The sequence below is a fragment of the Etheostoma cragini genome, chromosome 12 (assembly GCF_013103735.1).
Source record: "Etheostoma cragini isolate CJK2018 chromosome 12, CSU_Ecrag_1.0, whole genome shotgun sequence".
Classification (NCBI taxonomy): Eukaryota; Metazoa; Chordata; class Actinopteri; order Perciformes; family Percidae; genus Etheostoma; species Etheostoma cragini.
This window is the reverse complement of record NC_048418.1, coordinates 8628006-8655596: the sequence shown is the minus strand read 5'-3', so window position 1 is coordinate 8655596 and position 27591 is coordinate 8628006. Positions and strand designations below refer to the sequence as shown.

Genomic DNA, 27591 nt, shown 5'->3' with positions numbered 1-27591 from the left:
TCTGAAGCTTTATTGTCTATTTTTATGTGATGACTTAAAGCAACACTTTTCATCATTTCTCACCTCTAGCACAACACCATCAAAGAGGAAAACAACTTCAAGCAGGTCATTGTATTACCAAGAGGTGTGCTGCTTGACTGAGATCATCTCACTGAGCTAGAGCAGAGTAGAGTAGTATTAACAAATCACTTACCTGTGTCCTCCTCTCTGCTCAGAGAGCTTTGGATCTGACAGGTTTCATATCATATCATATCATATATGTACATTCAGACCACAAACAACACAAAAGAAAAAGATAAGTGTAAAGGACGTCCGTTTCCTCAAAGTCAGTGGCCGTTTTGTTTGTACCGAGAGTTATTTTCCTTTTTCTCTCTCAGCTGAATTCACAATTATTTTTTTCTGGGCTATTGAAGGAAAAAAAAATGAAAATCCCCTCTCCCTCAGACCCCCTTATCTTGCTTAATATCGCATTTCAATTGTTTCTACAATATGTTGCCCTTTTTATATAAAACCTTTTTTTAACTGTAATGAAAACATTAGAAAATAATTACAAGAAAAACACAAAAATCCCAGAAATCTCCTCTCTAGTGTTCAGAACATTTCATTCGGGGTCCCCAAGGAATCTGCTGGATAACGTGTCCTGCTTCTCCTGTTACAATGGGGATAATGTTAGAAGATGGAATGTCAGCTCCAATGTGAGGGGCTACGTGTGTAAGAGGTGGACTCCGAGGAGAGCTGGAGGGTCGAAGAATTCTTTTGAAGGATTTTTGGAGATGTACGCTGTGATCTGGGCTCAGAACCGGAGGTGAGATTTGTGTTTCACCATGTATCTGAGGAACGAGAAGGGAAGAAGGGTGAGTTTGTGCCATGCCAATGTCTTCATGAATTTTAAACATAATTTACAAGTATTACTGACAATAAATGGAAACAGTAGAACTGAAAACAAACAAACAGATGAATATACATAGAAGCGCACAAGAATGAAGACAGACCTGTCGAGGGTTTCCCAAAAGCGCAGGAAGACGGGCCGGTCCAGATGGCGCCTGTGGCGGCTCAGCTCCAGGACGGTCACATCCCACTTCTGCACGTTGGGGTCTGTCTTTGCCTCATCATACTTCAAATGAAAGGCTCGAACTGGAGTGGAAACATGTATGCACACGTGTCTTTGGATGAATTTAGTTTGAGGGCGGAAGGAAACAAGCAGCCGTCAAAACCGGCGTAATAACACTGTAATGTGGATATAGATTTTTAACCACCCTTGCAACAAAAACAACCAGGCGTTCATGTAGAACATGCTGCATGCTGAAATTACTGATATCAAAATGCTATTAACAAATCAGCTATCTATTACAGCCATAGCTATTAAATTTGCATTTTGACAGTAACAGCAACAATAAACACACTATTGTTAGCTATAAAGATCAGGGTCTGCTGCGATGTGCCGCTTATCTCCTGCTCGCTATACACATTTTCTGGAGGAAATTGCAATTAAAAAAAAAGTCTCCTGGCATGAGTTTTTTTCTTTTCTTTTTTTTTACGTAATATGTGTTCCCCCAGCCTGCCAATGGTCCCCCGGTGGCTAGAGATAGCAATAGTTGTAAACCGAGCCCAGAGAATTTGGCTCACCCATGAGAGAGACATCATGACTTTAAAACGAGCAAAGTGGCACTTGGTCAAAGCCACACCCCCAGCCTCCACCAAACCCCCCCCCCCCCCTCCTCCTCGAAAGGTACAAATTCAGAAATGGCACATGCTAAGGAAAGCTCATTGTGGGAATGGCTCTAGTGGCAGTAATTCTGCACCAAGGCTGACTTTAGAGAAAGAGACTTCAGATATGTTATTAGGGGACCACTAACGCTTACATAAAAGCATCCAAAGATCACCATGTCAGGGGACCTTTAACAAATTCACGGATTTGAGATTTCTGTTTCATCTGATTACAGTGCAAGAAATCAGATTTCAAGTCTGTTGACTTGACATAAAAGCACATATTGCCAGCTAGGTTTAACTATTACACAGAACCTTCAGTTTTTTTATTTACAAAGATGTCATAACCAACTTTAAACTTTATTTTTTATTTATCGGTTTTAAAATGGCAAAAACGTTTTAAAATCCCATTAATATAGAGTCAAAGGTGACATATTCAAGAAAAACTGAAAACCCTCAAACAAGTAGAATTATTTAATTTTATATAAAGTCTCTGTATTACTCACTTTTAGCGAAAATGTCGACAGGAGATCCATCGGGCAGCAGCCATGGCCAACCTTTAAACTGCCAGGCAGGACCCTGAACAAACACGGCCACTACTCGATCCCTGCAGGAGCACAATATTCCTGCTTGTTGTTGTTGTTGTGAAGAGACATTATGTGTAACAGTTGAATACAAAATACAGAATCAAACATTTTACATGAAACCTAGTCATTCTTTCATTGCGCTGCGGAAGAGGGTCTGGCTAGTAAATAAATATAGTAAATAAATCCACCAGTTTAAAATTCCAACACAAAGAAAGCGGAAAGTAACAGACACTGTGCCGAAAAGGATCCAGCGGAATCTCTGGCGGCACCAGAGCATACCAGGAAGTGGAACGTCGAGGATGTAGGCTAGCCAAACACCAATGACTCAATTAAATAGACACTGGTGTTAAAAGCTGAGCCATCTTAGATATGGACTGACATGTAGCTGTTTTTATGCAATGTTCTAAAGCAAACAGGCTGTAACAAGTGTAACTTGTTATTCTTAAAATGACAGGAAAGTCTAAGATTATGTATCATATTTGTCAAATGGATTGTCTATACTATAATATTTTTATTAGGTTGGTTATTCATACATCTGTCCGTCCTGGGAGATTTATCCCACCTCACTCCCAAGGGATGGTTGTAAGGACAGAGGGTGTTGTATGCTGTACGGATCGCAAAGTCCCTTAAGGTAAATTTGTAGTTTTGAGCTATATATAAATTAATAGTAAAAGAAAAAGTAAGAAATGCTGACGTTATGCCAACCCTGCAGCCCGCGCTGGTTCTCTCCACACAAGGTTCCCGTTGAGTGGAAACATTGTAATTAACCATAAATTGTACTGTAAATTACATGCAAACATTAACAGAACGCTTACCAGTCCTGTGGAGCCAGTTTGAGTGGCTGATCAATGATACGGTACGGCACAGTGACACTCAGTGTTGTACCACCGGGCTGGATCTGGTCTTTGCGCCTCTGAAGCAGAACCTCATTGTCGCGCTGGATACCCTGCTTCTTCTTCTCTTCTGGTGTGACAAACCTAGTGTGGTAACAAAATGAATACTACTACTTTAAAGGGTTGAGCAATGTCCCCTAAATTGGCAGTTGACAGTGTTTAAAATAAAACATTGTGTAAATGTTTACATAAATACTACTGTGGGCTAAAAGTTAACATAGAAACGATCAGACATACACTACATTTAAATGCCCTCTATAAATAGACTTTATTACATGGCTATGCTGTCGCCTGCTGGTAGGGGCAGTAAATTACAACTTGACCCACTATCACTCAACTCTGTTGCCGTAAAGTCTAGACTCAATCAGATGTCCGTGATCTGCGTAGCGACAGTACAGTGGAACGTTTAACAGAGTAACAGTAATAACCTAATATATCAACATTGCTGAGATTAAACTACATTCTTGGTTATATTTGCACTGAACAGCACACAACCAGCGCCCTCATGAATTAGCCTACTGTTGCTAACGTGCGTTCATAAATCCTACATAACATCGTCATCAGACTTACTTATTGATGCACGCACACAGTAATGTTGACAAAGTTAGTCCAATGAGGGGAGTAAGGAAAGAGTGATAGCTTTTCAAGTTAACGCTTTCTCTCTCATGCTTGAGACCGCTGTGTCCAACGTTAGTAGGAAGGTAGAGCAAGCTACAACTGACAGGGAGAGAGATACTGTATCACTACAGCCAATCCATTCTGCTCAAAGCGATGGTCTTTTCCACAAATAGGTTGCACGTAAAGGGGAAAAAAGTATCTTCCACTTAAGGGGTTCCTATGTTGCACTGCGCGGCTACTTAAAGAAGCTTTACCCGATATGAGCAATATGTCTTTATTAAACAGGTTATGTACCGCGGTCATTTTAAGTAGCTGTGATAAATCCTCTCTTGAAAAAAATTACATTATTTAAAGAAAATAAACACAAAGATAAAACAAGCAACAGTATACTTACTTTAGATCCTGCAGGAGATCCTTAGCATTGAGCATTGTGATGAGTGAGGTGGTGGCAGCAGGGATGATAACGATGGGTGTCCGGGAACCTGTTGGAAAAGTCATAACAACAGGTCTTGAAAAAATTAAAAGGCAGTTACATGGCAGAATAGAAAGCCTTTGTTGGTTCACATTATATAACATCACAGTATACTGTATTTTATGTGCCAAAAACTGAGTAAGACCAATGTACCTTTCTTCTGATTTGGTGGAGGTCTGGCTTGTGAAACTAGAGGGAAAAAGACAAGAAGAATGTATGTACACAAAGTAAAGCGCATAACTTTCACAGTACAGCCATGACTAGACCGAAACAGCCCGTATAGCTTCTGTCTAAACCCCATCCGAGACAAGGAAGCAGTTTAGGGCCCTAGATAGGTCAAGTTGGTCCCGGTCAAATTTGGGCAGACAATCAAAAATTATTTACTGCCATGCAAATGAAAATGGCTCAAATGAAAAGCTCAAATCAAAAATAAAATCAAAGAAACGAAAAACCTTGAGGAAACATGTAGATGTATTAAACTGCGTTCCTTTCTTTAAATATTCATCTATCAAGTTAAAATCCTCGATTTATATCATTAATATCATTGCTTTAGGACAAAAGTGTCAACCAGTCAGGTGGTCATCACTTACAAAAAAACAGCCCGATAATGCTTTGTTGTGCTCTTACATATTCTGCAAGAAAAAAAAAGCTGGAGGAGGATCTTGGGCCGGTATCCGTATTATGGAGTAAAACAGAAATGTGATTCAATCTCTACAACAAATTTCCCTTTAACAGAGGCAGTTGGTTACATAAGGTACAAGTTGATATTACAAAAACTGGCAATAAAAGTGCAAGCATTGCTAGGTCAAGTCCAGAGGTATCAAAAGTATACAACCTGGTGACAAAAAAGCTTCTATGCTTTTATCTTTATACAATGTTAAGACATTTTAGTCATGTACAGTACCTTAAAGAAACATTGCGTAAAATGGATATTTTTCTAGATTTCTAAAGACATTTTTGGGGGGAAAGGAGATTTAACATTTTTTAACTGTTCTGTGAAAATTCGGTGAAATGTCACATAGGAAGAAAATCTGCTTCATCACACTATGTACTGTAGTTTCTTTATCCAGGAGAGGGATATTTCCTGCTCGTTCAGAATAAAACTGAATGCATTAATAGATAAGACGATGGGAGATAGGGATGTTTTGCAATAAATTAGCATTATGCAACCTTAAGAAAAACATTGTAAGCAGCAGACATGAATGAAAGACGTAGATATTTTGAATCTAACCAACCTGGACGAGGGACAGGCTGCAGCGCTGGGGTCTGGGCCTTCCGAGCAGATGCTCCTTCCTGGAAAAAACACCACCCAAGGGTCATATTAAAAGAACAACTACATACTATGCCTTTACCATGTAAATGTTGCAGCAACAAAATTGTTGCGGTGTGTGTTGTTGTACATGTAAATCCAACGGCCTAAGACTGCATCAACAACAAATAAGACGTTAAATTTACATAACGTCATATAAAACAGACGTTTGCACGTTACGCACCAAAGCTTTAAGAAGCTGGAACAAATATTCAGCAATTTTAATTAAATTACTGACACGATAAATCGAATTTGTTAGCAAATCATTTTTGGTTGACAAATCGTTTCAAAACAACGCGTAGCTAGCATGCTCAAGAGGTCAACCCCCTTCTGTCAACTGATGCCAGGTCAGTCCATCCCTGCCAATCAAAGCTTGTCTATAGATATGCTCTACTTCACTCCACATTAGCTTTACAATGCAGCATTTAAAGGATTGCAATTTATAATAACTTTTTATTTTCTATAGCTATACTGTATATTTTTGGGCCGCTTAAAGAAAATGGCTCCCAGCAAACGGCAGTATGTCTGCTGAGAGAGAGCTTAGTCTAACCGTCTGTTTATAGAGAGATTAAATTTAAGTCTGATAATAAGGTGGGCAGAGTGCATCTAAAGGGATCATGACTGCCAATGAAAACAACTTCCCCTACCCTCCTTGAGAAGAAAGTATTGCTCCCGTTCATACTGTGGTTGGATTAAAATTGCAGACCACCACGGCTGAATGAAAATAGAGGAAATATCATTGTAATTATCTATATTCAATTATCATCCATTACAAGAGACTGGCAGGCTACTGGGACTAAACCGGCTTTGAGTTGCACTGTCCATCACTGCAAAAATAAGTGGTAACCTGACAATTTACATCTTTAAAATCATATTAGGCAATCCGCAAACCTTTAAGATTTGTGGAAGTGCCGACATGAAGGCTTCTCTCCCCCTCACCTCACAATACGATAAATTCAGATAATGCTTTATTCCTCTTTCTGGAGAGGGGGTGTGAATACAAATAGTTCAGCAGCCCAACCCCCCTTTAACAGAGCAGGCAGCAACAGAAGCAGAGACGGCATGACGTGTTGGGAGAGCATATGCATACACACACACACACACACACACACACACACACACACACACACAGCGCTACATCTTGTTCATCTTACTCCTACCCTGCTGCTTTTACTCCTCTAGCCCTCTCACAGACAACACAACAGCAGCACAGAGCAGTGTGAAGGGCTGCTGAAGGAGGAGGGTGAGAAGAGGAAGGCGGAAACACAAAAAGGAAAGAGGAACATGGGGGGAGGGATGTTAACATGACAGCATGTTAAAGAGGAAGAGCGAGAGGAAACAACAACCAGCACAGTAATAGAAGAAATAAAATGGAGGGAGGAAGGTTTTTGCACAATCCAGAGAGCGTCCCCATCTATGCACTGCTGCTTTAATATACATAATACAACAAGCAAGGGCAGTGAAAGGACCCCGGGCTGCAGCTAATTGTCAACCACTGACTCTCTACTGCCTTTGGCCAAAGGAAGCAGCACCGTTAGCATCAAGCTTCTGGGGACAATGCGCCAAGGCAAACAGAGAGACTGCACTGGAGCTGGAGCTCTCACACATGCTTTAACTGTGCACGCATGTGCCAGACAGCTCCAAATACCTGGATGAGGACTACATTTTCATATCTTTCTGAGTAAAAGCCACATGTGGGTTGGGTTAAAAGAAGAGGATGATTTGTCACATGTTGTAGAGAAAATGTGTCAGAGTTGTCGAGCCAAAACTGTATGCGATTGTGATTTGGCTAAAGGCACAGCAGCAGCAACCAAGAAGGTTATCGGTGTGTGAGGATTGTTATTCACATTCAGAAGCAATGGATGCCCAAAAGAGACGAGTACTTAGATAAAAACGGGTAAGTTCACGCTGTTAAAAACGCAGATGTGTATCAATACAACACTACGCTGAAGAAATATTTTCATGCTTGTTCTCGTGTACTGTACAGGATGTGAAGGCTGTGCCTTCCTATAAAGGAAACACCGTTTCTATTTCTGTTAACACAAGCAAGAATGCAACAGAGCGAACAGAAGTCTTTTCAGTGTTCCTGCAAGCTCTAACAAACCACTCTTTGTCTTGGTGGGGTCCTTTAAGAGGTTAGTGTGTAATTCAGTAAAAAAAAAAAAAAAAAGAAAAAAAAAAAAAAAAGAAGAAAAAAACTCCACTTCAGGGTGCTAGCAGCACGCAAACACAGGCTGTTCTATCTATAACCTTTGCTCATCTGGAAGCTGTTTGAAAGCAAACACATGTTGTTAAAAGAAGTTGATAGAAGCAGAATATATTCGGTTTATTTTTGTTTTGAAAACAACATAAGATATTCCTAAAGTTCAGTAAACAAGATGTGAAAGTAGCTAAAAATGTGCACCTTTAGGAGTTATCTTATATGGTAGTGTGTAAAAGGTTTGTACAACTAGTATTTTAGCATTATGTTCATCTGTGGAGCCACAAGAGACTAATGCAGGAATGAGTCAAAGGAGAAGGAAAAATTTAATTTGTGGCATTATTCAAGCTTAATTCACTAAACTTCACTATTTAAAATATATTCTACATGAAACCATTAAACTACATGACACAAATTTCATATGAAAAAGGTGTTAATAACAAAAAAATTGTTATTAACACAGCTGTATATTGTTAAGCAAGGGAGTCAAATGTGTATTTGTGCCAGTGTTTCCGCAGGTAACTCTGCTATCGCGGCCGCCACGGCGAAGAACACAGAAGAAGTCATTGAATGCAACTTACTTTAGTTCGTAGAGTAATAGCATGCAAGACGGAGCTGCTGGACCTGGGCGAGAGATGTGACCCATGGCCAGAATATCATAGTTCATATAAATGCAGCGCAGTGACGATACAGACATTTTATACACAACGTGTGTATTCACCATTCGACCCATGCTGGACCCGTTCATAACGAGTCAGCCGTGTTCTCTGTGGGTAGCGTCCATCACACTCCCTCTATATCGATAACATTTCTTTTGGTTAAAATCCACAAATAATCGTGATCAAAATCTTGATCAAATTAATCGTGATAGTCATTTTGGCCATAATCGTGCAGCCCTACAATGCGCCAAGGCATACAGAGAGACTGCACTGGAGCTGGAGCTCTCACACATGCTTTGCCTGTGCACGCATGTGCCAGACAGCTCCAAATACCTGGATGAGGACTACATTTTCATATCTTTCTGATTAAAAGCCACATGTGGGTTAGGTTAAAGCGAAGGGTTTTATCTGTTGTGAATATACAAATTGAGTATAGCAGCTTTAATGTGAAATGCTGTATCCATCGTGTTGCTCAGATATATCCTACTCTCTGTCTCCTAGGCAATAACAAGACATGGGACGGAGTGGACTCGCATACTGCAACTGGCTTGTCAGACAACAAAATTGTCTGTGTGTCAAATGATTAACATACATTGAAATGACAGATCATCAATAGTTCCTTAAGCAACCCACCCGACTTCACTTTGCCTCCTGGGATCAAAGACTAGTCAGATACTACTGATGTTTGACCTACAAGCGACTGTCCGAGTAAAATATTCCTGTCGAAACCATGCAGTGGAGACGACGCCACTGTTGTGCACATACAGCTAAATTTCTCTATCTCCTCTCACTGTTGGGTCTACTGGCCTTTCTGGTCCACCAGGTGTGGCTGCCTAAGCTCACAGGTACGTCACGGTGGAGAGGTCATCCTGTGGTGTACGGAGGTGGTGAACTTCATACCACCAAAGCCAAAAGGAACATGAGCACCCCACATTCAGCGTTGAGTTTTGTCATTGTTCCTCAGCCATCTTTCAAGGCTGATGCCAACATCAGCTCCCCTGAGAAGGATGGTGTATACTCTCCTCAAGGAGACCCAGGTTTTGAGTTTCTGAACACTTTAGCAGCCAACACTAGCCAAAGTGTAGAGAGAGACCTTGGTAGCACAATAACCCGTGGGCCTTTTAATTATATTATCAACGAGCCAGACAAATGTGCTGACAGCAGACCCGCGCCATTTTTAGTGTTGCTGATAGCCACGGAAGCTCGGCAGGTGGAGGCAAGAAATGCCATACGGCAGACATGGGGGAACGAGAGCGTGGCTCCGAATGTGGGATTTATCCGGCTTTTTCTGCTGGGGAAAAATGAAGGAGAGCTGGGACTTTTACAACAAAGAATGCTAGAAGCAGAGAGCCGTCGGTATCACGATATCATTCAGCAGGACTTTATGGATTCCTACAAAAACCTGACAATAAAAACTTTGATGGGAATGAACTGGGTGGCAATTTACTGCCCACAAGCCAGCTATGTCATGAAGACAGACAGCGATGTGTTCGTCAACACAGAGTACCTCGTTTACAAGCTGCTCAGGCCAGAGCTGATGCCTAAGAAGAACTACTTCACAGGCAATAACATGAGAGGCTTTGCACCCAACCGAAACAAAAACAGTAAGTGGTACATGCCCTCTGAGTTGTACCCAAGTGACAAGTATCCCACCTTCTGCTCTGGGACTGGTTACGTCTTCTCTGGAGACTTAGCGAGGAAAATCTATCGCGCATCACTGAGAATCCCCCGCCTGCATCTGGAGGATGTGTATGTAGGAATATGCCTGGCCAAGCTCCGGATCGAGCCCACTCCTCCATCCAATGAGTTCCTATTCAACCACTGGCGGGTGTCCTATTCCAGCTGCAAGTATAGCCATCTGATAACATCCCATGGGTTTTATCCCAATGAACTACTTAAATACTGGCATCACCTGCAGAGCAACAAACGCAATGCATGCATCAACACATTGAGAGCAGGCAGGACAAACTCAAACACAATGAACAGGGAGAGACCAGCTCAATAACTGAAAAGGTTATCACCAAACTCTCCTTGTCTCCAAAGTTCCTTGTTGGATACAATTGTTTATATCTCAGCTCATTCGGTTATAAACATCAAGGGATTAATGATCTCTTTAATTAACATGGAAAGGCTGGAAATTCTGCATTACTGTGTAAAAACTGATGTGCTCCACTTTTATTGCCAACTTTGTAAAAAACAGATGAACAATGTTTATGTCTGAGTCACACCATTGGAGAGTCTATGTACTGTTATATTTTACACCAAAATAAGTAGTGGTTCACAGTGGCGCAAAGGCTTCTTTCTTGTAATAATATAAGATTTATCATACGTGTTTTTTATACACTGCCTTACAGACACAGGCTACTCTAAAACTAGAGTGGACAGGTTACAGTGCCAATAAACATTTCTACATCAGTATTTTTCAATCAAGTCATTACAGAAGAGAGGAAGTTAGCTGAAATTATTGCATATCAACAACCAGTAACTTTTTATGTATCAAATGACCAAAACCTTATACAATATTGGTTTCTGGAAAAAGTTTGGGTTTCCCCTTATTACTTCTAATGACAACTCCATTTAAAAGAGTTCCAGCTATGATGTAGCACCTCTATAGACAATCTTAAAGATGATTAAAGAAAAACAAAAACATTTTGGCTTGTGATTTATGCATTTTTAGGCTTGCTGTGGTACTCCGTGTTACACATATCCGGGCATATGCTGATTATATTACTTGCACACCACCCCTAGTTGTTTTTTTTCTCTCCATGAAAATAAAACCCATTTGGTTTATTTTTGCGTATCAGCGGATACATGGATAAACGTCTTTTCCGCTCAGTAGAGCAGCAGCTGTTATTACTTACACGATATTTTACTTATTTCCTCAAAAATACGTCATTATCAAAGGGGTCACATTGAGGCTTTCTTTAGCAGCTGCTCTATATAACCGGTATATACCAGATGTGCTCAAAGTAAAATTTACATTCCAAAACTAACAGAGTTTTGTTTCTTACCGTCACAGACTTCAGGGTCATGCCGTGGTAGGTGCCCATGGTATCAATCTTGAAACCCTCCGTTTCTAAGAAAACAACACAGAAAGAGTTGTTGATTATTGGCAGAACTAAATGGGTTATTTTCACAAGTGTAGAATATACTGTATAATGCCCAAATATTCTGTAACAAGCTTACATTTTTCCATTCCTACACTCAATCAAAAAAACTTTTTTAACATTAACTCTACAAAATTTTGTTTGTATTGTATGCATTTGCTGAAAGGTAAAATCCCTGTTACAAATGTTGGGGGTAACTCAGTCACTTTTTGTCAGGATGCAGGGCCGCCACACATAGCAGCAGACTCGCTGTGACAGACCGTTGTGAGGCTGGTTTTATATTGGACGTTGGCTATTATACACATTCAAAAAATCTATTATGCAGTTTGACCTACCAATATAAATCCAACTTTACCACGGCTGTAACAGCTCGTCCTTGCTCACTCCGCAGATAGCTACAGACACTGTTCTTGACGTGATTTATCATAATAAATGCAAATTTAAGCATTGTATCCAAAATTCAAGCACTTTTCAAACCTTAAAAAACACAACATCAAAATTCAAGCATTTAAGTATTTAAAGCACCCGTATGAACCCGGAGAGGAGCACCCCTTCCCTCCCTGTGTGCGCACGCAGTTATCAAACTAATTCTTCGTGTTCCAGAAAAGGTGCGCCAAAAGTATGCAGTTTGATGTAAACATTTACATTTTGAACCAATTGGACAGCATTTCCTGCCTTTAAATGATTTGTCTGACCACACACACATTTTGTTTTTACATTAAAAAAAATGATGACATCTGATCACGCCTTTGCCTTTACATCTTGTAATAAACCATTCGTGTTATCTTAATTATGATCTCTTAATTCTCAATGCAACCAATATTTAAATTTGTTGTTAGGCAAAGCTTGCATTCCTTGTGTTGAGGGAAGCAATGCTGCTGTAATTTATTGCCTGCCCAACATCCAATTGCACTTTTGGAGGTAGTCTGGTCAACGCAATATGCTCTGTGTGCATCTCTACCTCTCTCTGACATGAGTTCATAGATACTGGGGGTAAATGAGGTACTTCAAATGTATGTTTTGTTGACTCGCTGACCAAAATTCAGGCACGCACACACATACACCTTTGAAAATATTTAAGAAAGAAATCAAATTACAGAAGCACAAATTAGACTCACCCTCTTTTCCTTTGAACCGCTCTTGATCGTATCTGTTGTAGGCAGCTGGGACAGGCTGCTTGTTTCTTAGGGAGGGGTCCTGGAAACAGCAAGAAACCCAAACAATTCATTACTTTACATACCTGCCAGTACACTTAGTCAAAGACGTATTAATCGTTTATAGACTTGCCACTGTTCAAACCTTCAAGTTAATTTCAAGCTTGAATCATTTGTGGAAAAAGGAATGTTTAAGAAAAAGTAGGAATTGACTGGTTTATTCACATCACCCCCCTCCAACACACACACACACACACACACACACACACACACACACACACACACACACACACACACACACACACACACACACACACACACACACACACACACACACACACACACACACACACACACACACACACACACACACACACACACACACACACACACACACACACACACACACACACACACACACACACACACACACACACACACACACACACTTAAACTTTCCTTAAATAGAGAATGCAATATATAAAACGCACATTTAACCCACACAGAATGTTGTTCTTACCACTTGAGTAGTGTTCTGTGCTGGTCTCTGCTCTGGTGCTCGTCCTTCTTCTCTGGCTTTCACCGACTGCAGGATGGCAAAGATGTTCTTGGAGAAATTCTGCAGAGGAGCAATACAGATTATAAGGAGTTCAACACCTTGCAAAAATTATGGCTTTTCTTATCATTTGGTGAAAAAGAGTGAAATAAATTTAAAGTTTCAGGGTCCCAACATAAAAGGCTTTATTTTTTCACTACCACTCCATTTAGGCCATGTTGCTTATTAAATTATGTATTGCATTGATGTATTAGTGTTTTCTTTAACAATTTATTTTAACGATTAGAAGGGCTGCTTTCAGTATGTTCACATGTTAAGAGAATGTTATTCATATTTTCCTCATTGATTATGTAATATTTTAACCACCCACATCTCATTTGCTACAAATAAGAATATAAACTTATATGATCGGGAGCCGAAAAGGTACAAAATCAGGAATTTGGATAGGCCTCATGTTCCATGGCAGTGGGACATAACACAAAAAAGTTATTTATGAAGTTGTCCTTTGCACAGTTGTTTCCACAAGAACATGTCTAAGGTGTGAAAATATTCCCAGGTTAATAGAATGAAAGCCCAAAACAGAGAAGCGGTTTTCAAATGTATCTTGGTTTGGATATTAGATTGGGAAATTGCCAGAGCAACTGTTCTACGCATATAGCCAATTAATATTATAATGACTTTGCAATGAGCATGTCAAAGAAATTCAGTGGCCCAGTACAAATTCATATTTTAAGTAAATACACACAGGACGAAAATGACTATTGCTGCCATCTAGTGGTTGAGACTTTCACCTTGCTATACACAAGGTATTTACACAGTTATTTAGAAGTTGGGCAACGGCCTTGGATGTGGGGATTCTTCCCACAGAATTCAACAAGTTTGGTAAAATAGGAAAGCTACTTTTGATCTTAGGAGTAGTGGTCTTGAAGTTAAGCTCCAAATGGTGGTCTACAATGTGTTTCTTAGCAAACTGTCCATTAAGTCTACACCAAGGGTTCACAGTAGTTAAACATGAGAAATGCATATCTGGTTAAAGTCTACATGAGTACAAACATTTTCAAATGAGATGTGCCTTCTTTGAAGCCATTACTGCATGGTTACAAAAATGGCATATTAAATACTAGGGCTAGGGGATATTGAGAAAAATCAAATACCATAATATTTTTTGGACCAAATACATCAATGTCGACATTGCGGCGATATTGGGTTATAGGGTTATATTGGGATATAGGGTTCACAATTGGTGCTTTCACAAAATATTTACACAATGAGATTTTTGATGAATAGTCATTAATAATGTGGATATAATGACTAAGTGGGTAAAAGCAAATTATAGAACAGCTAGACCAGTCAAGTTCAGAAAAGTACATCATTTTACTGTAATGCAGCCAATAAAACCAGGAAAAGACATGCATGTTACGATATCCAAAATCTAGTCTCATATCACGAGATATAATAACATATTCCCCTATTAAATACCTTGTAATGTACATGGCTTAATATTAAATTGTTGGTTTGAAAGGTTCTTACAGTAAAGCCTCCCACTCCCAAATGATTGAATGACAACTCTGGGTATGCACTAGTATATGGACCAAGTTGGAAAACCCCTTTAGGCCTAGAACAAACCAATGGTGATTGGAGAGGTTAGAGCAACAATGCTTTCCAGACATTAAATAATGTGTGTAATCGTTGCGTGTTCATTAAACCTCAATTACAAACTGTGTAATGACCCTGTCAGGGCAGAAATCTAGTTCCAATTTTGAGTCAATATGATGGTAAGAATAAAAGAAAATCCCTAAATTCACGTGCTAATCTGACACAGGTGTATTTGAAGGAACGGTCATTGATTGCTGTCGGGAGAGACATTAGATATCGTTAACTTTAAGCGGACTCTGACCTTTCCAGTGCTCTGGAGAATAGTTGTTCTGGTCCTCCAGACCCTCTCTCTGCTGACAATATCTCTGGTAACATCCACCTCAGCGTCCACAAAGCTTCTATCGTTATCGTTTGAGCCATGATCCAGATCTGTTTTGATGGTGGAACGTTTCTTGGCCATAATCTTGGCTTTGATGGCTGCAATTTTCTCCACCGACATGGCTTCAGAAAGTGATCTGGAGGAGAAAAGTTAGGATCATCTGAACAGCTCACTGCTTCGAGGAACTGCTACGGTGACATCCAGCAATCCAATTAACATTGATCAGTTAATACTGACATGGTTGAATAAAAAATACGCTCAGTGGTAAAATAATCTACATTGGAGAGAGTATTGCTACATATAGAATACACATTATGTATAAATCAATAAATATTAGTATAAATCAATTATACCTGATCTGGTCAGTCTGCACAATGCCCTCTTTGTGGCCCTCCAGACGGGCAGCCAGACGCTCCTTATCCAGACGCACTCGCTCTTCATCCTTAAAAGGAAAACAGTGTACAGTGATATGTGTTGTCAATATTCAAGCAAAACTATCAATTTCGGTTTTAACATGACCCAATTACATACAATCATCCATAAAAACCTGGAGGACAACCTGGAGGCAACATCAAAAAGAAAGGCTGAAGACCTTTCTTTTTGATGTTGCCTTTCTTTAAATGGTTGTTCATTTCTTCAATGTTTAATTTCTTACATTGCACTATAACTTTTATTCTTGTATTTTATCTGTTTTTATTTGTTTTAACTGTGTGTGCGTCACGGAAATGTGCTATACAAATAAAGCTGACTTGCCCACTAACAAACGACAGAATGAAACAAGATATAAAATCGGATGTCTATGATTTACCAGATCAGCAACACAATATTTAGATTTTTTTTTTTACTGGGGCAAAATGCATTTCATTTATAATTAAATTTACAAAGAGACTGTTTTATTTTGGCTAAATTTAAACTGACGGATGGAACACTTAAATGTCGCAATAAGCAAAAATCCTCAGAGATGTTAAATTATTTAAGCCATGTTTATTAAATTGGCTTTAAATCAAAACTTAAGGCCATCTTGGATAAATAGTTCTGTTCATTTGCATTGTTGCAAATATGTTGGTCTAATCCTATTTCAATGCGGTTAAAACCCTTTTAGGACAAGAGTTCCCCACCTACAGTTGTATTGGTTCACTATAGAGGAATTTATTGCTTATTCAGCTGTTACCAATGATCAACAAAACATCCCCATCAGTAATAGCTTTACCATGTACTAGAACTGTTCCTGCTCGAGGAATACAGATAAGGTAGTAAATGCTCCAAAACAGCACTGATATAAGTATAGTGTTGTTATCGCTGAGCAACTGTTGGTGGAAGGTAAAAGTCAGTATACCTCAATCCTTGGTTTTTTGGCTTCAGAAGACACCTCGTCTGCTGCTCTTTTGACTAAAAAAAAAAAGGCAGAAGAAATTTATTATTTCACAACACAAAGTCCATTTTGGTTTTGTTGACTGAGATAGGCCCGTCTTTTTAAAGAAAATTTGACCCAGTTGCAGAAATAGCAGATAAAAATTAGCTGAAAGATACACTTTATATTTATTGTAGTTAACTTTTAAATAACAATTATTCAGAAATAAATTATTACTGCGGGTGGCATTATCTCTTCAAACTTCATGCAACTAATATGTGAACGTACCTTGTGTTGGCCTTTGCAAACCTATTTCTATAGGTGCACTTCTGTCAATACTTGTTGATGTAGCTGTGAAAGACAATTAGAAACTGCATTAATAAGTTACCATTTAGCTCAACCACAGCTCGGCTCCTCCTGGTAGGGCTTAATCCAAAAAATCTGTCATCAATGTATAATGTTTTAGTCAATCAAAACCAGAAAGAAATCAGGACTGTATTAATATATTGAAGGACACACAAACATAGTCTTAAAATTCTGCACAAAACAGAAACACAGCGTACACAATAGCTCTCAAAAGTGTTAACGTTACTTACCGCTCTCGCCATTGAGATACGAGAGCATGCCTTTTCGATCAGGTCGTCTGACAACAGGGATGTTCTCTGTCTATAAACATGTAACAGAATCATGTTACCCAAAAGCATTTCTGATAATGATTTAAATATTATGCATCGGAGACAAAAAGAGGCTGAAATACTGCACTGTATTTAAACAACACGAGCACAGACAGGTTGAGGCAATGTGAAAGATATTTATGAGCACTTACTGCAGCTCTTCGCACGTAGGATGTATGCGGGAGATGCACATTGTTGAGCAAGAACAAGATAGAATCCAAAGTATAGTACTCTTTGGGCTGGCCATCTTTACCAGTACTGGAGGTAGAAACACAAACAATGAAAATCACTAAAAAAAATCACTAAAGTGCATATTTAAGTAAATCTTAAGTGCTTAAGTATAGGTATATAGAACATATAGTAGTTGAGTTAGCTACTTGTTTAAAGTAACGAACCACTGGTTCTGAAATCAAATTAATACAGAACTTTCGATAGTAATCTGGTTGGTTAACCTAACCTACTAATCCTCACAGCAACCTAATGGTCTGCGTGAGCAAATGTTGCTTTTGACACGGTAAACACAAGTACTTATAGTCATGACTGATACTAAAAACACAAGTCCCCTGACTATGGGAACACAACTCAAAGGCAGCTAACGTCGCTAATTATTTAGCATCACATCACAAGCAAGTTTAGCTGTAGGTAGCTACATCTTTCAACACATTCAAAGTTTGAAAAATATTAATTGACACGTATAGAAGCTAGCAAAGAGTCCACGTGGACTAGGGCAAAATACGTAAGTATCATGCCATAGTAACCAAAGAGTGCCTAAAGTTGTAAGTACAACAGCGGGGACGAGTTGGGTGAGCATATTAGCATCTAGCTAGTTAGCCGTTCCGCCTTTACTAGCACCACAAGGCACCGATGAGCTTCAGCAGCGGGCCTTCAGATGCAATTTATAGAGATCTTAGTACTGACGTACCCCCAAATAATGTAGTTGGTCTTGACATTTTTCGGCCAGGAAAACTCCCCAAATATAACTTCATCTCCTTTAGCGACGATTTCTTTTTTCTGAATGTTATACTGACGAAGAACACTCAACACATCCGCCATCTTCACTTGTCTGATTTAGAGTGTTAGCAAGGCCCCCACTTAACGTCATGTGGCCCCGTAGGTTGCCTGATCTGAATCTAACTTTTTTAGGTCAATTTACCTTGGTTACAAAATTTTCCGAGCTGGCGGTGGTGCATTTCCCTCCCCTTGTTGGCCAGATTTAATAAAATATCCGATGTGGATAAACGAACATCTTAATTTTAATGATTTGTTTTTTCAGCACTGGCAGCCAGTGTCAGTCCCAATGCCTTGCTCAAGGACACTTTCACAGTATGGCAGTTTAGTCACAGTTACACCATAGAAAGTTAAAGTTATATACCATAAATCCATATTATATGCTCACTAGGAAGTATCATTTGTAATTAGGTATTTGTGACATGGACAGCAAAACACAACAATATTTGAGGAGGAGCAAAGTGTTTATTAGAAGTTTACATGGCCACTTTAATAAGTACTTACATGTTAAGCACAATGGATGCAACAGACAATATGAGGAAAAATAAGTCAATCATGATGGTGAAACTCTTGTAAACTACCATACATCATAATAATTATCTCTTGTGTCAGACTAAAAACAATCATGTAATACTATTATTTTAATTAAATAGCTTTTTTACCTTTGGCCAAAAAGTGGACATTGTCTTAACATTGAAAATGACAGTATCAGCATGTGGACAAATATCCTTCACAGTAACATGGTCAGGTATGTATTCCTCTTTATATAGAGTGAATTAATGAGTTGAATGAATTAACAAGTTATGTGAAAGCTGTCAGTAATTACAATTGCTGTTGACTAAAACAAGAAGCACCACTGTAGTTTTTTGCTTGCATTGTCCAAACATAGTTTGGCCCCCAAATGCTTAAACACTGTAAGCAGCGTGTTTATTCTGTTTGAAGAAATCTTTGCACTTTAAAATCTCTACAGTGATATTTTTTACAAAATTACATTGAACTGATTTTATTGCAGAAAAGTAATAGTTATGTTAGTTTTTGCATAGTCTTGCTTTGCCAGACCTTCCTCCACAAGCGCTGCGGAGGGGGGTCTGGCTAGTCCACACAGCATTCAGGGATGTAAGAAAAACGTGCTCTGGTTTATTGGCATTTCTTTAAACCAATCACAATTGTAAGTCCGCACGGAGCCGCTGCAAAAAAGCCTCGGGAAGGAATTTGTTTTAGCGCAATGTGTACTGTATGTTCAAAAGTTGTTTTAGACATGCAAGAGACGCCTCAGGGTGGACGGATAGTCTAGCTAGATGTCTGGATTTACCCTGCAGAGATCTTTTGAGTAGTAACCATAGTCCTCATAAATCCACCAGTTATAAAATAATTAAAAGAATAGGGTGGGAAACGGACATCGGCAAAAAGACATGCATCTGGTGAAAATTCCTCTGGCAGCAGAGCAATCGCGGAAGTGGAACTTTGTGAATATAGACTAGTTTTTGCAAAATGAACATTCTTAAATCAAAAGTACAGAAATATTACCGTGCAGATTCATTTCCGTTAAACCCGTGTTAAATAGCTATAAGATTAGCATAGAAGTCATAATAAAATATGGGAATTAGTAAATTTCTCTAATTTACATTAAACTGACTTACATTCCCAAACATTGGCATTATTGTGTCACAAAGGAAAATCCCATATAACCCCCCCTCCAAAAATGTATTATCACATTAAAGAGCACCTAGTGTATTCTTTACAGCAGCACCACTGGTGGTGTGCAAGCTCCCTCTAGTGGTACACGGATGGAATCTAAAATTGTTTCAAAAAATGAAATGTATAAATTTGAAAACATACCATAGAAATACATTTCCAATAATAATTTGCAGTATTTAGAATGTATTACTGTATTGTACATATTACTTATCTTTTTAAATTATAAAAAATGCTTTTTAATGATCTTATTTGTATTATTTACTTATAGTTTTTAAAACTTTTATATATGTACATATATATATTATCTTTTACATGATACTTGTTGTACATGTCTTTATTTTCTTATTGCACAGCGGGTTGGAGTGAAACCTATTTCAATTGCTATGTATTTCCGGCACATGTTGCAGAATTGAAATTAAAGTTGAAATGACTTGATAACATTTGTAAATAATTAAAAATAAGTTTTTAAGTGTAATATTCTTTCTTTAAATATCAGCTTGCTACATACTTATGTTACATAAGCGGTTTAAATACACTGCAATCACAGCTCGAAACAGGAACTACCAGAATGATGATAAGGAGAATGTTTTGAGTAGCCCTGCTAAAACTATAGTGGACAAGCACAAGTGCTAGTTGCTACTTCAGCAGCGGCGGTGAAGCCTCCACAGCACCTGCTAGTAGCAAATGATGCAAAAGAGTAAGAAATTATGTCCTGGGTTGCCTCAAATTTGGATTCAATTGAAGCGGCACAGAAGAAGTACAGCGTAGCTATGGCTGTAAACAATAAATATTGTAGGCTAAGTGTTTGCTACTATTTTGAAATGGCCCACGATGGTGGTACTTAGAGAGCCTAATATTTTCTAAAGTGCTTGAGCTCTCTGCTTTAGCTAGAGTGAGGCATCACACTTCTATTCCATCTTTGCTGGGAATTGCACATGCGCAGTAGCGAGGTAAGGACTACTAGCCAATCAGAAGCAGTGTATGAGGGCTTGCTATGCGAGCACATTGGCAAACATTGTAACGTGTGTTACAAAGTGGCGCACTATCACGGAAGTAAAGGCTGGACTAAAATAGGGTTGTATGGAGCCGTTTGTGAACAGTGTTTTCTCTGGAAGATGATAAGACCCTTTGGGGTTGACTTTGGGCTTTTTCACCTTGTAAACCTATAACAGGCACTAAAAAGATATACAACACAATAAAGGTAAGCATATTATGAGCACTTTAAGGGAAAAAAAATGTTAATATGACAACTACAAATTGTACCTAGATTAAAGGCGACAGTTATGTTGTGTTTAATTCTAAACTGTTATATTACTTTAAAAAACAAACATTTTCTGACCAAATAAGTCAATGGAATACATTTCAACTTGTGGTGCTTTAGTTTTCAACTTCTCTCTTTTACAGTACGCAAGTAATTATTTGTAATGATGCTATATAATATGGAGGGACAGGCTTTTAAATTTAAACATATCAAATCTGCTCAAATCATACCATACATTCTAGAAACAGTAGTGAATCACCATGAAATAAACCTACAGTTGCACTAAGCCGCAAACATTTTGACTCTTACACTGTTCCTCTTATTTAATCTAACAACAGCTTGCTATAAATGAGTGGATTCATTGTTCAATGAGTTAGTGTCTCACCAAGAACCATCAAAGCACTTAACATACAGAGTGCCGTTTGCACTTACACTCTTGATAGTATGACATGCAATAACATGTCATAGCTTATCAATTCATTTTCAAAATTCTGAAAAATATATATATGCACATAAAATTTGCTGAGTGTTTTCCAGCCCGCTGGACAATTTTTTCTATCGACTTGTAAGCGACAAAACACAAAAAGAGAATTAGGAATTGTAATTACCAAAATCTTTTGGGTTTTTAGGGCACGCTACATGCTAAGTGAGCCAAGTTGGTACACTTTGTGCCTTCCTTTTATGCTCCAACAAGACGATTTAGAGACAATTCCATTTCTTTATCAGATCAGATCCTGGGCCAAGTCACGAATAACGGTCAAAGCTCCAAGGTCGAAGCCACAGATGCTCAGTAAACCCCTGTCTTCTGTGTCTGCTATGGCGTGTCCAATGGAAGTCAGCCCACACATCACCAATTTGGAATTGGCTCCGGATTTCTGTTGAGAAAATACCCATCAACTTTTTACTTTTGTTGTTTTGGTTTATGGGCTCTTAATTTTACTTTCTTTGTTGTGTTAAAGACATTATTGTTTTAAAGGGGAGCAAATTAAAGTTTAATTCAGGAACCGTTATACAATTACAGAAAACTGCCATGTGTCCTAGCGCTCAACTTTCTAACACAACACAATTTAATGGAATAAACTGTACTAGTAAAATGCCATGTCACTCTGGAAATTGATCAGCATTGATATAAATGTGAAAAGGAACCTCATCCCATTTGTCTGATTAAGTCTGCACCCATTAAATTACACATACATTTTACCCGGTGTTTGTGTAAGCCTATTTTCTAAAACAATCTTTATCCCAGAGGACATTAAATCCACTCCCCAAAGAAACATGTATGAATGAATGTACTTGTCTGTGCTTCTTCAGAGACTCCACTGGGCTCGCAGTGAACGTACACAACGGGTTGTTTGTCAGAATGATGAACACATCTACAGCTTTCCCATTCTCTGTGGCCCATGTGATGGGAAGGGTGCAGTCTGTGTTGCCACCGGGGATCTGGAAACAGTGAGGTGGAAAGGTCAGAAACAGAACTCAAGATCAACATAAGTCAATATGAACACAATGCTTGTTTGCTATTGAATCGACCAATTTATGTTTTACAATGTGTTAACAGAATGTAGTCTGATATCAGAGATGGTTGTAAAATTCCTATTTTTTTAGCTCAAATTATACAGAGTGATCAGTAGCTGTAATTCATTTCTTATTCTTTGAAGCTGTGACTTACCTTAACCAGCTCAAATGTTGCTTGTGCCAGAGTCATGTCAGCACAGACAGAGCATGGAACTAAAGCTCCTTCGGAGTAGGCCAGCACATGTGTGTCTGCCTCTGTCCTCGCAAAAATCTGCCAGGCAAAAGAAAAGTAGCACATCACAATTACAAAAATCCCTCTGAGACATATGTAAATGTGCTGTATTTATATAGCGCTTTTCTAGTCTTAACAACTACTCAAAGGAAACATCATACAGGAAACATTCCCCATTCACACACATTTAAACACTGTGGCCGAGGCTGCCGTACAAGGTGCCACCTCCTCATCAGATAAACACTCACACACATTCACACTCCGATGCGCAGCATTGGGGGCAACTCAGGGTTTCTTGCCCAGGGACACTTTGACATGGGACTGCAGGGCCAGGGATTGAACCACCAACCTTCCGATAGGCAGGCAACCGCTCTAGCACTGAGCCACAGCTGCCCCTTATATGCAACATACAGTGCTTCAAAACAAAAGAACTAGAAATGCTATATACTTATAGCATTTCTAGTCTCTCACATTTTACAATTGGCTCTTGTCTCAGCTAATAACTCCCAGAGGGCCTGTGGACTAAGATAATTGCACTGTGGAATTTTTTTGTGGGAATTCAAAGTATGTGTCAAAAGATTAATTCCTTGACTCAGGCTTCCCTAAAAGATGGTGCGACCTGGGCCCTGCTTGCCGTCACAGCTATTCCAGCTGGGGCAAAACTGACCAACGCAATGTGGAGCTATCTAGCTCTAGTATTGTCTTACCATAGTAATAGCTGCAGCGGCAACAGCAGTGCTGATCGACGTCCCTGGTACAATGCTGCTTAGTGATGTGCTCACGTCTACTGCCACTACGATGCGTTTACCCAGAGGCTCCACATTCTGGGGACAGAATTGCAACAGTAGAATTTAACAGTTAGCTGATGCTATTGTTTGCCGTCTTCTTTGAAAGTCTTTGAGAAGCTTAGAAAAATGAAAAGAACCTACCATAAAACTCTTGTAAAAGGCAGAGTCCATTGCTTGGAGGATGCTGCTGACTGGTTCCCATTTTGTTTTACCCTGATAGCCTTGGCCTCTTTTGTAGTTTTCAGAAAACAAAAGTATGTTGAAAGGGTGGATCTTTGCCTGTTGATTTCAAGACAGGCATTGAACAGTTGAACATTTGACTCATGTTTAATGAAAAATACTACTGTAAATAAATGAGCCAGTCCTATGGGTCCTACCTTCGCCAGGGCTGTCGTGCTCTGGATTCTGTCACACACAGCTTGTGTTTCTGAACTTCCTGGTTCAAGAATTGTTTTGGATGTCATCTTACCCAAGATCTTTAGCACTGAATGGAGAGGCATTTCCTTTAACAAAGCTCTCCATACCTCCAAAAAAAAAAAACACATACCCCCTTTATCAGTTGATAAAAAATAAAAAAAGTCCATTCCAAATGACAAATGCACTGACAATGCAATGCTGTTTTCCAGCTGATTCTGAAGTGTTGGAAGTCAGAGATTCCCACCAGCACAAACCACCCACCACCCACCTGTTTGGACTTCAGATGGTCTGTCAGCAGCTGTTCCTTCTCCAGTTTGTGTTCCTCTATTAAATTGATGACCTCCGTTTCATCACAACTGTGCTTGACCTTCTCCACCACTTCAAGATACGAAAGCACTTTGACAACCTCGTCTGAGTTCTGTTTGTCAGCGTAAGCAAGCTGGACTTCTTTCCATCCTTTTGTTATATATTTGCAGATCAAGGCAATTGCTGAAAACACAAATGACCATGACAGTCTTACTCAAGTGGTCTGTTTTCATCTTAGTCATGACATAAGGTAAAAACGTACATGATACAGATTGTTAGTACAGGTTTACAAATGTACAGGGTCAGGATAGATATACCATCAATCTTACAACACAAATGGTATTTTGAAAATGTTGTCATTCATTTAACTTTGATAATTTTGAGCCAGTAGCATGTACTATCTTCTGTCCTTGTTGTTTTGTGGCTATGTTACCATTGTTTCTCTTTTCTATTGGAGTGTTTTAGTTTATTATGACTTTTGAGGAATTTTCCCTCCTCTCATCATTTCATGACTCTGTAGCATTTACAACACTCGGTGAAATCTTATCAATGATGACGGGTAGCTCTGTACCTCCCACATACTGCTTATTGATATTCAGCTGAGCAAACTTTCTACATTTTAGTTGTGTTGCCTGTTAACATACAGTACATATGCTCTTTTAAATGTATTTGTCTGATGTTTGTGAGCTATATTTGTCTTGTACATTTAAGCTTAATAGTACTTTTTACCACATGTATTTTAAGTATATATGTAATTTTACTTCTTTTAACGACTATTACCAACTGTCTAGGGACGGCAGATGAAAACTAGCCTTTTGGTTAACTCTGGCATATTGACAACGCCAATTTATTTATTAATATGCACTGTCCCTGTAGAAAAATAAAATAAAATAAAACCATAGTCAGTATGGGTCTGTGTTAACTCACCTTCATTAGCTGGTTTAGTGTGTGAGAGCCTAAGCAGATCCTGGTGTGACCATCCCTCTCTCTGTTTACACTTGGTCACAGCCACTGCCAGAGTCATGGCGTCTTGCTCATTGTACCAATCAGATACTGCTCTCCTCAGGGCACGTCCCCAAATACCACACTTCATCCCCTCTTTCAGTTCCTTCTTGTTGTTTATGAAAGAAAACAGGTGGGCAGGGTCCTGACAAACTTCCTTCAGGGCTTTAAACGCTGCCTGTCTGGTCTTTAGCTCCGAGTGCTGGGAGCACAAAGCCAAGGCAAAATAGGAGGGACCGAGTCGGACAGCTCTCCCATCCCGAGCGAACCGTTTTATCTCCTCCACCACCTCGACACCTCGGCTCTCCTGCAGCAGGGATAGCAGAGCTCCGGCGCTCTCCATGCTGACATGGCCCTCCGCTCTGGCAGTGTACAAGTCTCCCTCCGAGCCATAGCAGAGGAAGCGGCACAGTCTGGTCTTGTCACTGACCTCCCAGGGACAGCCATCACCAGTTGCGTTCAGGGTGTGGTTGCTTGGAGTACTTACCGAAGGCTCCATTGTAACACTAGAGAAAGCCTGAAACAGAAAGTGGAGAAAGGGAATCCTTCTACCAACTTTTATTTAATTGGCCAAAGTAACTGTCTGATACTAAAAAGAACGCTTTTAACGTTACCACGCTTCAGATAAAACTGACACAGATCAAAATAATCCTGTGGACTACATACCAACCAAAGCTCGGATTTAAGAGGATGATGCCAGAGTAAATTTCCATTCATGATACGTGTGTGAAGATTAAGCAGCACTGCAACTTCGCAAAGACATAACCTCAGTAAACTGCTGGACGTCAGATCCTTAGCCAGAGACTCAATTAATACAAGATAACGTTAACTTTGCTAGCAACATTACTCATTGCCCCAATGCACTGACATAAATAACTTAAAGTCGATTATAAGACATGATGATACACAATAGACAGATACAAGCCACAGTGATCCGTTAATAGAGGATGCTAGAAAACCCTGCTAACAAGCCTGTCAACATAAGCTAACGTTACCAGTTCCCTAAAGAGGAGGGCAGTCTGGGCAATGGGAAGTTATTTAACGTAACGTAAGCTTAACGCTAGCCCTTCTTAAAAATGTTAAACATACATTGTAAAAACATATGTAACGTTAGCTACATACGTTCGCTATGTACGCAGCAAAATACCCAACCTACTCCTACGCTTTTCTGCTAGCTATAACGGTAATGTTAGCATCCCGGTATCCTCTAAACGCAGATATCAAGTACCACAGCGTTGTCCCAACCGAAAGCTAGGCGCAGCTTGATGCAGCTCGCCTGGGGCAGCTGGTTAACGTTCCCTAACTACGCAAACCTTAACTAAATTGTGTTGTATTCACTTAAAATATGCGATGTTTGCTAAAAAAAACATATGGGTCTACAAATACATGGTATATAGCTACATGAACTTACCACAAAATATGTGGAGAGTGGTAAAGTTTTTAGATGTAGCAAGATGTAAAGAGGCCTCCCCTCTGACCGACTAGGGAGATAATCAGGGGCGGGACCGTGATGGAAGCTGGGATACCGAGTGCCATCACACCATCGAGCAGAGGAGGAGGTCCACCGAACAACTGTGATTTTTGGGGATCTCCTTTTGATAGGCCTATGTCAATTTCATTTCAATTGACTGTATGATTGGGCCTCTTTTACACACACACTAAACACATTTAGTACCTAGGTACTCTCTTTAATAACTCCATTCTCAATCTCCTTAATGCTGACAGTTTTTGAACCACTATTTCTATAATCAAATTAAAAAAGATCCAGGTAGGCAACGGAACATGGAAGGAGGCACATGTTGAAATCAAAGAAAACATATTCACAAACCACACAGTTTTCCTATTTTTTTTATAAGACATTGCATTTTAATGGCAGAGTGACTGAAGGCATTTAGAAACCTGAACTTTGGAGCTTATTTTAGATATGGGATTTAACAAAATACTGAAAATGTAAATCACAAATTATAATTTTTTCATTAGAGAACATTTAAAACCTACGTTTTTGGAAATATTGAGACCATAGCTCAAACTTATTATGCAGCCTACATACATTAAGTTTTCTCGGTCACCATTGGGTGGCAGTGTCATATCAACTGCAAGGA

General features: G+C 39.3%; 3 protein-coding genes across 5 annotated transcripts; 1 reads left to right on the top strand and 2 right to left on the bottom strand.

Moving 5' to 3' along the window:
- On the bottom strand, positions 1-18401 carry cdc73 (cell division cycle 73, Paf1/RNA polymerase II complex component, homolog (S. cerevisiae)). The gene is made up of 17 exons (XM_034888660.1): positions 18185-18401; positions 17415-17520; positions 17185-17254; positions 16877-16939; positions 16574-16626; positions 15591-15679; positions 15160-15373; positions 13227-13325; positions 12671-12749; positions 11457-11521; positions 5513-5570; positions 4431-4466; positions 4200-4287; positions 3110-3271; positions 2214-2314; positions 993-1134; positions 1-830 (listed from the first exon to the last, which is right to left on the bottom strand). Exons 1-17 carry the CDS (start codon positions 18313-18315, stop codon positions 794-796), a joined length of 1593 nt encoding a protein of 530 aa, XP_034744551.1. The 5' UTR covers positions 18316-18401; the 3' UTR covers positions 1-793.
- LOC117954705 (beta-1,3-galactosyltransferase 2) lies at positions 6705-11205 on the top strand. Its single transcript, XM_034888661.1, has 2 exons — positions 6705-7483; positions 8947-11205. The coding sequence occupies exon 2, from the start codon at positions 9176-9178 to the stop codon at positions 10448-10450; it is 1275 nt and encodes a 424-aa protein (XP_034744552.1). The 5' UTR covers positions 6705-7483; positions 8947-9175; the 3' UTR covers positions 10451-11205.
- A 2881-nt stretch (positions 18402-21282) lies between the features above and the next one.
- Positions 21283-27000, bottom strand: ro60 (Ro60, Y RNA binding protein). 3 transcript variants are annotated; one of them, XM_034888421.1, is made up of 10 exons: positions 26901-27000; positions 25415-26006; positions 24450-24670; positions 24142-24288; positions 23906-24043; positions 23684-23800; positions 22899-23015; positions 22523-22669; positions 21902-22104; positions 21283-21871 (listed from the first exon to the last, which is right to left on the bottom strand). In XM_034888421.1, exons 2-9 carry the CDS (start codon positions 25986-25988, stop codon positions 21952-21954), a joined length of 1614 nt encoding a protein of 537 aa, XP_034744312.1. In that variant the 5' UTR covers positions 25989-26006; positions 26901-27000; the 3' UTR covers positions 21283-21871; positions 21902-21951. The 3 variants fall into 3 exon arrangements, with proteins under 3 accessions (XP_034744312.1, XP_034744311.1, XP_034744310.1); XM_034888420.1 differs by having other exon boundaries at positions 21283-22104; positions 25415-25995; positions 26901-26978; XM_034888419.1 differs by lacking the exon at positions 26901-27000 and adding an exon at positions 26646-26667 and having other exon boundaries at positions 21283-22104.
- Between the last annotated feature and the right edge of the window lie 591 nt (positions 27001-27591).